At 37.6% G+C, this 13,407-nt stretch overlaps 1 protein-coding gene across 1 annotated transcript in view; it reads left to right on the forward strand.

Annotated features, from left to right (window-relative positions):
* Positions 1 to 13,407, forward strand: part of LOC134662008 (synaptic vesicle glycoprotein 2B-like) — a 36,714-nt gene that overhangs the window by 10,485 nt on the left and 12,822 nt on the right. Inside the window, exon 2 of the mRNA XM_063518247.1 lies at positions 4,116 to 4,169. Coding sequence (XP_063374317.1) covers positions 4,116 to 4,169 — 54 coding nt within the window. The remainder of the gene's footprint in view (positions 1 to 4,115; positions 4,170 to 13,407) is intronic.

The raw sequence follows: 13,407 nt of genomic DNA on the forward strand, positions 1-13,407 counted from the left end.
AGAAAACAAAACGGTAATTTATTTCTATCACTCTTCCGTATAAGTGCGACAGAGAGACATTAGCGTTCCGTTCGCTACAGCGCAAACGATTGGAATCTTGGTTAGGCCCTCTGATGTTCTCAAATTGTGCATGCGCCCTGGAAGTCGCCCACAAAGGCGATATACTCTAGATAGCACAACTATGTCAACTATGTGCAAAAGATTAGATATGCAAAGGGAGTTTATATGTATACTATTTTCATTATGCGTCTTTAGCGAGTAGCCAAAGAAAATTGGTTTCTAAAAAACCTAATGGTTTTATTTATCTCAACTGGAGCTCAAGGCCTCAGCCATCCTTAGATCTTTACCGTGACTGTGCGCTGTCTCATAAAAAAATACAACAAATTAATGAGTTATTTTCGGCGGTGACATTTCGCTAGCAGAATGTGTGCGAACAATTAAACCGCTCTTTGCAATTGTGGCTAATCCAGCACAATTAATAATTGTATCGTTGATTATCGCTCCCATTGAGATTACAGCGAGTATTAGTTTTAACCGCCACAATCAGCCTGTTGACAATGATGTTACTAGTTACTAGTTCATTCATTTCATTTTTTTTATTATGGCTTCCGTTTAGTGGGACCATTTCGCCAGTATCAAGGTATTAGGAGCAAGATAATACGTCTAAAATTGTACGATGATTTTATTAGCTCTTGTAAAGCGATAGCTGGCCTTTACAAGAAGCACGTGGACTACCGGCCGTTGACTCCAAAATAATGGTTAAACGCGCTTTAAGATTAATTATCCATTCACTGCACACCATCACAATAGTTTTCTGTATAATAAGCTATATTACACTTTAAACAATATTAATGAGCAAAAAACAAAGGAATTAATCACGAGGCTAACTATCAAGATGGCGCTCGAAATAGGAAGTCATGTCACTAATAAAATCATGGACGTATCATTGCTGTTAAAAGAAGTATTTTTTCTACTCGTCGACTGCAATGCTTGAATTAAGACTTCGTATATACCAAAGTGAAATCGCATACTTTTTTCACTATGGGACCCCAACTCAACTATAATATTTATTTCGATACAGTTTAGTCAACTATAATATTCATTTCGATACCGTTTAGTCAACTATAATATTCACTCGCGCATCTTGGCTGTATACTTTTGGTTTTTTTACCTACATACATATATGATTCTTCTACTAGTTTTAAGTATTTTTTTTGTTGACTCGTAGAAAAAGTATTGTATACAATAGTGATATAATCAAGCTTTTCAATCTCGTACCTTTACTTAGGCAACTCAGCAAGCTTCGTTGCCTAAACATGGTACTCGACTGAAAAGCTCTCCATTATATGACGATTGTATAATAGTAGTTTATGCAACAGTGATATAATAAGGGTTCTTAAAATTCAAGGGTCGAAGTTACAAAACGAGACGTAGTCGAGTTTTGTAAAAAAAGACCCGAGAATTTTAAGAACCAATTATGAGCTGTTGCATACATTACTTTTTCTATGACAGCTGCAGCAAAAAAAAAAAAAAAAAAAAAAAAAAAGTTATTATTAAAAAAAAAGAGTTATTATTTAAAAAAAAAAGAGTTATTATTTAAAAAAAATTGAGTTATTATTTAAAAAAAAAAGAGTTATTATTGTAAATTAAAACATACCTCTTTCAATCAAGATGATCGGAACTTGTATCTTTAAAAAAAATAAAGCAGTTGTATTATACTCATAAAATGACTGCTAGCAGTCATCTTATGAGCCTATAGACAAATCATTCAAATGACATTGCTTTAGATATCACTGTCAGTCATTTAATTGACACATTTAAGTGCTGGAGTAGAAAAAATACTATATCATCATCATAGATGACAGTGCTTTTTCGACAAATGCCAACTGAAAAGTAACAATGCATCGGGATGACAGATGCGAAAAAGGATCTTTTTTGTTTCCATACCTAATTGTTTAAAGTTTTGATTGGTGCCTGGTTCCCATAAAGTTAGTTCCATCAATACAATTACATTTCATGACCCAAAATGACTTTAAAACTATTGTCATTTTTCAGCATGAAGTCATCTTACAAGGTAGCGTAATTCGCGAAGCCACATAACATTCTCTGTAACGTCTAAAGTAGATGTTTAAGCAAAACAACAGCCAATTAAAAAACTAATTTGTTCTTTACATAAAATACAACTATGTAAGGTTCAAAAGGAATTAACAAAACAATCGTTGTCAAAGATTGTTGGTTGCATATCTAATCTGTTGAAAATCTTGTAGTATTTTAGTCATTCATTAATGTCTAGGCTTTAGTAACGGTTATTTTGTTGCTTTGTTGTACATGGTTATAGGTAATATTACATAATATACGAAATAACCCATCCTCATTCCTCATGACATAACCGACATAACCTAGAACCTTATAGTAGCCGCAAAAAGACGAATTATGACTGGTAAGAATAAGAATACAGTCAACGAAGTAATAGTTGTTTGTTTTACAAGGGGGCAAAGGTAGTTAGGTATTACTTTGCCTCCGAGTGAAAAAAATGCAACTTTGCTATCCGTTTTTGAACAATCGAGAGAGCCTAAACCGGTTGGTGTGGTGAAAATTATATTTCCATCACAAACTCTGTTTAGATGTTCTGAAGGAGAAATAGTGCATCGATGTTTTCATAACATTAACAGTGCCGATTGTTGTGTCTGTCTTCTGCTGTTAAGAGGTTTTTAATGGAGAGAGGTCATACCTACAGTTTTGCTAAACACATCACTACTCAACTTTCTTCTTACATTGTTTGTAAGAAAAAAGTTGAATAATAAAAGATTTTTATTCGTAACGATCACAATAGTATGTACGGACATGTACAGACAACAATAACAGCAAGAAAAGAAGAAATCAATAAGTGTGCATCACATAAATATCTGAAGTTAAAATTATTGTGGTCCCTTCATCCTCTCCGGTGTTATAGGCCCGGAGAGGACTTCTGGATCACAATATGGATTTTATTGGCAGGTAAAATCTTTCTATTGTGGTCTTCGTTCTCTCCGGGCCTATAACACCGGAGAGGACTTCTGGACCACAGTATGGATTTTATTGGCGGGTAAAATCTTTCTATTGTGGTCCCTTCGTTCTCTCCGGGCCTATAACACCGGAGAGGACTTCTGGACCACAATATGGATTTTATTGGCAGGTAAAATCTTTCTAATATTACGGCTCACGAAAGAGTAAGAAGAAGAGTACCTAATGTTGAATGAAAATAATCGTAAATAATCGTATAATATGATCCATAATTGTTACATATTTGCCGAGACTTATTTTTCAAGTATTTTTCAATAAAAAGGCACTTCAAGATTGTTTACCTTTTCTCTAATGCAAAAAAAAAACGAAATATAAGGGCCGCAGCAAGGGCCGATACAGACGGACTGCAACCCGACTGAAATTTGTATGGGAACTGCATGTCGACGTTGCAGTTGGCGTGGAGTTCCCATAAAAATTGCAGTCGTGTCGCAGTCCGTCTGTGTCTGTACCGGCCCTAAGTTCGAACGCCGCCCCAGTGTGTAGGTAATAGCAACATACTTGAACCAATAATCGTTGCGCACCACAGTGTGCGCAGGTCGCGGTGCTATTTGCACTCGCGCGCATCTCGGCCAAGTGCACGGCTTTTCACTTTTATCTAACGTCATAATAAAGGAGACTCTTAGAGTGCCGCAAAGATTTATAGACCCCGAGACAGAAATAAATTTCGTTAATCCGAGCAACTTGTAAAGTGTTAAGGGATTTGTATAATGAAACCCTGTAAAGGTCAGCTGTCGCTATGTTGGTGGGTTTACAAGTTTAAGGAATAGTGATCAAGTCCGCCGGTGGCCGAGACTGCATAATATACTAGTGAATTTGATACTGGTACCGCCGTGGCTGGGTGGCCTACAGGTCCAGTGGTTAGCTGCAAAAGCTGAACAAAATATTTACTAAAAATAATTTGTTTTAAACCTTAGTTGTATGTTGTAAAAACTTATAAATCTTATAATCTACCTACTAATCGCCGCCAGTAAAGATTCCCGTGGTCCCGTGCGTTAGGGCATGTTTTACACGTCGAGTTGGCACATTGCTGATCTAAATCCGTCTGTTGGCAGAGAGCAAGGAGCGCGTGCGCCGGGCGCCCTTCGAGACCGCGCTGCACCATGCCGGTAAGTACACTATAGCTGGTCAAACAAATCTTGTCAGTAAAAAAGGCGCGAAATTCAAATTTTCTATGGGACGATATCCCTTTGCGCCTACATTTTTTAAATTTGCCGCCTTTTTCTACTGACAAGATCTGCTTGACCAAGTATAAATCATTTCTAAAAGCCTATTTTACTTTGAATGTGAGATCTACATACTACGGTTAAAGGTTTACTTACAATGATTCACTTTAGATGAAGGGTACACGGAAAGAACATATCTGGTCACTTTAGTAACATTTTGAGTAATCACGATTTTAAAATATGGAACAATGTCAAAATGTATGTTAATTCCGTGACCAAGTGTTTTTTAACTAAAAATTTGTTCTTTTACATATATTATACAGATACAGAGGTAGCAAAAAATATAGCTAATAGTTCATTAAGAGCTCTACACTTTGAGAAAAAAGTGACTAGACATGTTCTTGCCGTGTTTTCAGATGCAATAAAATTATCAGTAACAAGCGATATTACATATTATGAGAAACAGGAACTTTATATTTCGTTAAATAAAACGTATATGGTCGTGGACAGGTTTGTGCAATGACCATCATTGACTTTAAAGGGTCGATACTAAAAAGGGAGAGCTCTGGCAACGGTCAAGGTAGACATAAACTACCTATCTAATAAAGTAACGGCATGTTGCCATGCGGAAACTGACTTCCTAGGTCATCTAGGTCAAAGTCAAAGTCAAAGTCAAAATATACTTTATTCATGTAGGCCTAGCAACAAGCACTTATGAATCGTAACATACTTATAAATTATCTTAAGCTAATTATCAGAGCAATTTATTGATGTTATTATTCCATAAGAATATTATACAAATCAAATTAACCACAAATTAAATTAAATTAAGAATTTCACAAAAGGATCGTCAAACATGAAAAAAAAATTGTATAAAAAATACTAGTCTAGAATGTTTCTAGAATAAAATCTAAATGTCAAATAAATAAATAAAAACACAAAAGAAGTATGTACATCGGAATATCAATTTCCTCATCATTAATCAAATATACCTAAAAAAATAATCATTTCGAATAACAACTAATCCCACGTTGTTAAATCATTCATGTAGTCTTGTGTGGTATAATACGCTTTAGAAATAAGTTTACGCTTTACATAATTCTTAAATTTATTAATAGATAATTCAGTAATATGGTTTGGAAGTTTGTTATAAAATCTCACACAATTACCCATGAATGATTTTTTAATTTTATGGAGCCACATTTTATGGAGGTCACATATAGAATAGAATAGAATAGAATAGAAATAATTTTATTCGTGAGCACAAACACAAAATAGAAACAGATGTAACAGATATAACAGGGATATAACAAGAGATGACAAGAGATATAACAGAGAATAAAAGGATAAAGTGCCACGAAATGGTCTCATCTCAGCATGTTGCTGGCGACTTCCAGCGCTGATCTTCCGATGAGACCATCCGGTGAAACAATCACGACAGGTAACATGAATACAAAACAAAATTAATATATAACATACAAAAGACAAAGACAGCAAAAAGATAAAAATACATTACAATAAATTACTATGTACCTACAATGTTGGGTCGAACCCGTCTTGGCCGTACATTGCGCCTGACAGCTAGCGCCATGCGGCAATTATGCAGACTAAACTAAAAACTAAATGAAGAAGACAGGTCGATTTCATGAGCAACATCAATATTTTATCGATCTCACAGATTTAACTACGTACAAACAGACAAGTGATGGCGATTTCTAAAGTAATGTGCCATGGCAATGCAGAGGGAACGTAATCTAAGTGGTAAGTACAAGCAGAAACTACAGGCAGCTTGTATCGTGTAAGCAGGTTTCCTGGCTAAGTAGGTGGCTAAGCATGTACTGTTTAAGCTTCGTTTTAAAACTATAAATACTTTGCAGGTTCCTCATTGGCGGCGGCACGTTATTCCAACATTTTGAGGCAGTATAGCTATAGCTGCCCCGGAAAGCTGCCGAAGCGTGGCGTGGCGTCAACAATTGAATCCCACATTTACGGCGGTCGCGGAGCCTAATACAAGATAACTTGTTAAAAAGATATGCAGGGGTTAATTCAGAACTCCGAAGAGCAAACAGGCCAAATGGAGTTTACGCCGGTGCTGCATTTTGAGGATCTTATGACTATTAAGAAGCGGAGTGACGTGAGCTCTCAACGGAATATTAAAACGGAAGCGAGCACAGGCATTCTGAACACGTTGTATGAGTCTTTTTGTTTTAGCAAGAAGCCTAGGCCCAGTTACAATATCCATATAGTTCAGTTTATTAATTATATGTATAATTTATCTAGTTTTTAGGGTTCCGTACCTAAAAAAGAAAAAAACGTAACCCTTATAGGATTACTCGTGCATCTGTCTGTTTGTCCGACCATTCCCCCCCCCCCCCTTTATCTTCACAACTAACATTTTGAAAAAAATACACAAAACAGATAGATGACAGGAAAACCTATTAGAAATGTGCAGTCAAGCGTGAGTCGGACTTAATGTACGGAACCCTTGGAACGCGAGTCCGACTCGCACTTGGCCAGTTTTTTTTAAATATATACCTACACAGTTTCGTTACTTAGATATTAAGCAATGCACAACCAAACGGTGACAACCGACCTTACAAAAGCGTTGTCACGGGAGATTTCGCTTTTAATTTTCTTGATAAATTGTTAAATCAGAATCGGCCTCCAGGTCCGCAGCTGCACCCTGCAGCGATCTCATGGCCGCCTGAAAATACCCCGTGGCCGTCACACCCTCACTCCGTCTACGACTAACACTCCGTGGCCCCGAACACACCCTGGCCGTGGCCCCTAATAATAGCCGGCTCACGACAATTAGCCGTCGTTATCTTCCTTAATAACTATTAGTGATGCGGCTTTAACAACTTAAATGGTGCCATTCGGGTATTAGTTAAAGTGACTATAATAGTTACTACTACTAAATGCATGGTAAAAGCCTTCTATTTAAAAAAAAGTTGAACAATGACAGCCTTAGAGAACCAGTAACTTTTATATTGTATATGTCCACCCATTTTTGACTCTTCACGAGTATCACTTCACTACATAGTATAAAAGAAAGTCGCTTCCCGCTGTCTGTCTGTCCCTATGTATGCTTAGATCTTTAAGACTACGCAACGAATTTTGATGCGGATTGTTTTAATAGATAAGAGTGATTGAAGAGGAAGCTTTATGTGTAATTTGTTAACCTGTGCGAAGCCGAGGCGGGTCGCTAGTTATCATATAAATCTACCGACCAACTTTGTATGGATGATAGATATTATTCCTTTATAAAACAAAGAGCAACTTGATGCTAACATCGCTTCTAGATAAACATATTTTTGCAGGCGTTTCGTATCTCTTCATAATTCTTAACCCTCTGCGACTGATGTGCGGTCTATCAGACACCGCCAAATATTTTTTTTCTTGTTATGTCGGCGTACGGCGCGATATAGCTCTGCCTCGCTCATTACCTTCCTAAAACGACTCGCGGCATCGGACAGTATGCCCGAGCGGCAACGTGGTGCATGCACCGGGAGATATGAGCTGCGGGTGTCCCACAGACGTGAGCACAGCAATAAGTCCCGGGTCTGTCAGACCTCACCTCATAAAAAATCTGTATTTTTTCATAGTAATTATGGTGTCTATCAGACGTCACGTGACAAAAATATTAATGTTTCTATAGTGTCTGAGAGACCTAACCACATAAATAATTATATTTTACATGGCTGATCGAGGAAAATCCTTTAAAATAAGTACCAACTTCAAGACTGATTAGTTCCTTATTCTGTCTTTAGATTTTCTCTATGTTTTTTTAGGTATAAATACAATGCTCAAAAGAAGGAAAATTTATGAAGTTGTTGATTGTTAAGTTTTTTTGAATTTTTTGTTAGCCTAAGTACAAATTGTAAGAAACTGTGATCTCATTAAAATGTATTATATATTTCTTGTGTATTTTATTTTAAACCTATTTTACGGTTCAATTTGTTAAATTATAACTGGAATGATCGTTATATAAAACAATAGTTACCATTTTGCCATTAGTTTATTTTTAATGAATTATCGAAAATGAGGTCTGATAGACACCACATCAGTAGAATCTCTCTAAAAAAGTCACCACAGTTGCAGAGGGTTAAATAAAAGGGTTATTTATATGTGGCGCAAACAGACGGTTTGCCTGTACGTCTATAACCTCGCAGGCCCTTGGCTCTGACCTTTAGAGCTTCGTTACTAGCTTTGCAAACAAGGTAACGAGCGGTCACCACCGTTATCGACACACATGTAGATAGATACATGCGTTACGTCGTAGACGAAGTTATATTATTATAGTAAACGTGTTAGGTAGTTCCTAGTGTTAGCTTTCAACGCATATGTGAGATAAAAACTTTGTAATGTTCTACTTTTGTCTAGTATCATCTAGTATGCACTCATATGTGCGTTTAGGGCACTGGGTAATAGTTAGTTGAACTCCCATGTGCAAGCATCCAGATATGTGAGGTACCTTTTTTTACGTTGGGGAAATGCGTTTACGCATGCCACTGGTCCGGGGGAACCAGGGAGGATGGCGGATGATGAAATGTGCGGTACCTGGCGAATGTCCATGAAAAGGGAGTGGGGTGGCAGTGAATGGCGTGCGTGTTTCACTCCGCGATTTCGTCGCTTTGCTACAGGTAGCTAAAAGTACATCCGTTCGGCCCCAATTTTGGGGAAAGCCATAAGCCGCGCGTGGCGCTGTCGCCACCTAGCGGCCATATCTGTGCTGATCGTAACGGACGCATTTTGTTAGAGAGTGAGTCTTCTGTACTTAGTACTATTATTTATTCTGTGGCGTAGCACCGAAATTTGGAACAAAAGTGACGATTACCGGTTATAACGCAATTAGGGTTTGCAATCCGGATCCGAAATGTATGCAATTATCCGGATGTGGATCCGGATCCGCGGATCATCCCATACATTTCGGATTCGTCGTGCAAACCCTAAACGCAATACTAAGATCAAAGAGGAGACAAACAGTTGAATCGTATCCTTCTTTTGTTTACTAGTAGTATTTGCTTTCGACGAAATTTTTGGTTTAGTCTACGTAGTATTTCACTTCATTCATTTTACTTTATAGTCATCCGGCCAGCGAACGCAAAGTTTTCTGGAAGTCGATTTTCGCTCATGTCGTCTCGGATATGGATGAATATTCTATCAATGCATTCAGTGTAATGCCCTGAACACAAATATATGAGATGACTTTGCTCGGATAAAAATAACTTTGTAAGGAATAAAGAAAGAAAATTAAAGCAGAAACTCTTTCTTCGTGTCTGCTGGCAAACTAAACGTAAACGCTGGCATGAACTAAGTCTACTATGAATGTTTAATTTTTCTTTACGAATATATAATATATTGTAAGATGATAATTCAAGAAGAAGAAATATTGTTATTCTGCATTGAATTTTTGGCTTAAATAGTTCAATCGCCATCAGATATAAGTATCGGAGCGCCCAAGGTGTTTACAATATCTGAACAAGCACTCTAACGACTTGACAATAGAGGCGTGCTCAGATATTTGTGAGCACCTTGGGCGCTCCGATATATCTGATGGCGACTGTACCTAACTTTCGTGCATGACTGCGTACCTGTATGTATTGACGTGGACGAGACAAACGACAACTAAATACCGTGATTCAAATACCTAATATAATAATAATATATCTTTCTGATGACAGTGTACGTTCGAATTGGTCAGCTAATCGCTAAATTATTGACGAGCCATCAATAATATTGACGCGTGAAACCCGATCTGGGTGATTAGGATGTGTCCACGTGACGTCGCGACACCGCTCCCTTAGTTAGCTAAAAGCAGCGGCCCACGCAAAAACAACTACTGTATAACTGTACGTAATATAGGCAAAATCAGCGACGAAACATACTTATACGTATTAGAACAAATTAAATTATTTTCAGAAAATATTTTAATTTGTTTTTATTTCAAGTAGACACACTACTATATAAATTATAAACTTTAAATAAATGTGATATACTAAGAAAAAGTGACCAAGGCCTCCAGTGCCCCAGGCTGGAATCGAACCAGCCTAAGATAGAACAGCCTTACAGGTGGCCAGGGGGCGCCATAAGCCTTCAGTAAGAAGTGCATATACTTGGAAAATTTCGACCTATGCCGCTGTGGCCCGGTGGCCGAATGGCACAGGCACCTGCCGCGATAGCAGAGGACGCTGGTTCGATTCCAGCCTGGAGCACTGGAGGCCTTGATCACTTTTTCTTAGTATATGACATTTATTTAAAGTTTATACTTATACGTATAATAGAAAAAGCTCTTTTACTTCATCAACCGTTAAAATTAAATAGTCGTCCGTATTTCAAAATGCTATGAACTAATCAGTAATCACACTGATCACGCACTGAAGCCTGGCAGCGCGGCGCCAGAGGGGAATCCCCGTCAATTATGAAAAACCCCGCGACAAATACATACAAATACTAGCGTTCAGAACAAGGGTTGAAGCAGAGACCATTGAATAATGAAGACTATTACACAACAAACTGAAAATTTTTAATTTTATTTATTTAGTTTGGCAAAAAATAATAGGTACTTAGTTCAACTTTTTTATTGAATCATTTCATTGAAGATATTGGATTTTTAATTTTAGCTAAAAAAAAATGAGATCTCTTTGAAAAGGACTTAAGGCTCTACAAAAGACTGGTCTCTAACAACTTTAAAAGAACTTGAGTTTTGACATAATTATAAGAATTTGAAAAACCGAGTTGAGTCTTAAAGCAGTAACTCAAAGGATTCGAGTCTTAACGAACACTATTCGTAATGACGACTATTCGGCCCGAGAATACTTCGCCTTAATGAACACTACTCGTAATGACCACTACATGGCCCGAGAATACCTCGCCTTAACGAACACTACTCGTAATGTCCACTACATGGCCCGAGAATACCTCGCCTTAACGAACACTAGTCGTAATGACCACTACTCGGCCCGAGAATACCTCGCCTTAACGAACACTATTCGTAATGACGACTACTCGGCCCGAGAATACTTCGCCTTAACGAACACTACTCGTAATGACCACTACTCGGCCCGAGAATACCTCGCCTTAACGAACACTACTCGTAATGACCACTACATGGCCCGAGAATACCTCGCCCTAACGAACACTACTCTTAATGTCCACTACATGGCCCGAGAATACCTCGCCTTAACGAACACTATTCGTAATGATGACTACTAGGCCCGAGAATACTTCGCCTTAACGAACACTACTCATAATGACCACTACTCGGCCCGAGAATACCTCGCCTTAACGAACACTACTCGTAATGTCCACTACTCGGTCCGAGAACACCTCGCCTTAACGAACACTACTCGTAATGTCCACTACTCCGCCCGAGAACACCTCGCCTTAACGCAAAAACTGCAAACCTCGAAGCAGCGCCCGCTCGTATTTTGAGGTAATTACAAACAACTGCGCATTGTCAGGCGAAAATAACCACGCGAGCTTTTTAGAGATCCGTATGAAATTACACATATTTATGCTTCAACAAAGGCCCATAGAAAACTTAACCATGTTGGCCGCATTTATTTTCGCATCATCGTAATTTGGAAGCTTAAGAGTCACCTTCAAGCTCGGCCAAATTTCACCTTCCCATACAAACGGAGTTTCATTCTTATTTTCAAACTATAATATATATTAGATAAAACTTAGGACATACAATGATATGAGGTATATCTAGTTCTGTAATTAGTTCCTATAGCTCCAGTTTATAAATACAAATGAAATAGAGCAAAAACAAGTTTCGTATGAAAAACTTAAACTATGGTATCTGAAGCTACATAAACTGATTACAGAACTAGATATATACCTTATCCTATTGTAAGTACACAGTTTCAGGAGCAATCTAACTATTTAGTCGTTTTAAAATGAGAGCGTAACTACGTTTGTATCGAGAATCGAGCTTGCCAGTGAATCTTAAGTACCTATTCCTTCATAATAATATTAATAATATTACGGTTCTTGATCTTATTTCGATACAAACTTTTAAAAACCACTCACGCTGATTGGTGCACGCAAAGTCAAGCGAAAGCTATGCGCGTTAATCACCAAGGTTGTATCAAAACCGTAACAAATGGTTAAAATAGAATCGACCTCTTATATGGACCCCTCTAAGGCCTCTAAGTGGCTGTAGACCCGTAGCACTGCTACGACGTAGCTACGCGTAGCAGACCCAACCTACGGCTGGTTGGATCTAATTCTAAAAATGCAAGTAACTCATCAAATCTCTTTTCAAGAAGTTGAAGCAAATACATAAACGTATTCTAAACATGTAAATTGTCTAACTAAATCAAATTAATAAAAAATGGTGGTTGTAATTTTGACCGAGCGGGCGTGAATACTTAGGGGCTATTCATAAATTACGTCATTTCAAATTCGGGGGGGAGGGTCTGGACATCGGATGATGGTAGCATGACGTAGGAGGAAACGGGGTCATTCGAAGCATGGTTTTTGGATGATTTTAGGGCGGTCAAAAATCGTCAAAAATAGATGACCTAATTTATAAACAGCCCCTTAAGTATGTCCGGCTGTTCTCTTCTACAGGAGGACAATTAATTCGAACTGACATTTTGATAATACATTACTTGTAAGATTAAAATGTGTCAAACAAGATTGATCCTTAGTTGGTCTTAAATAAATGCAATTTAATTTTAATTTTATTTAATTACATGAAATACATTTTTGCTATTTTGCTAGCATTCGCTCATACTTCTTCCTCCTTACACATTGAGAGACGACTTCGAACAAAATGTTTCCGCACCTCAGAGAAGTGCATGCACTTCTTTGCTTTTAGTACGTCACCGACCACTGACGAGATGCTACACGTGTACAGAAAATTAAAAAAAAAATAATTAAAAAATGCCTTCGTGCGTGTTAAAAAGTTGCAACAATAGCACAAGAAAATATAATAAAAGGGATGGAATAACATTTCACCGGTAAGCAATGGAATAACTGTTGATTTACTATTATTTAGTTTTCAAAGTAAATGTTTGGTCATAGAAAAAGTATTGTATGCAACGTTGTTTAACTGAGTCAAAAAATACTCGTGGCGTCTTTATTAACAATTTTCGGCTTCGCATGCATGCATGCACTTCTCTGAGGTGCGGAAACATTTTGTTCGAGATGTCGTCTCTTGTATATACCT

Source organism: Cydia amplana, chromosome 2 (genome assembly GCF_948474715.1).
Source record: "Cydia amplana chromosome 2, ilCydAmpl1.1, whole genome shotgun sequence".
Classification (NCBI taxonomy): Eukaryota; Metazoa; Arthropoda; class Insecta; order Lepidoptera; family Tortricidae; genus Cydia; species Cydia amplana.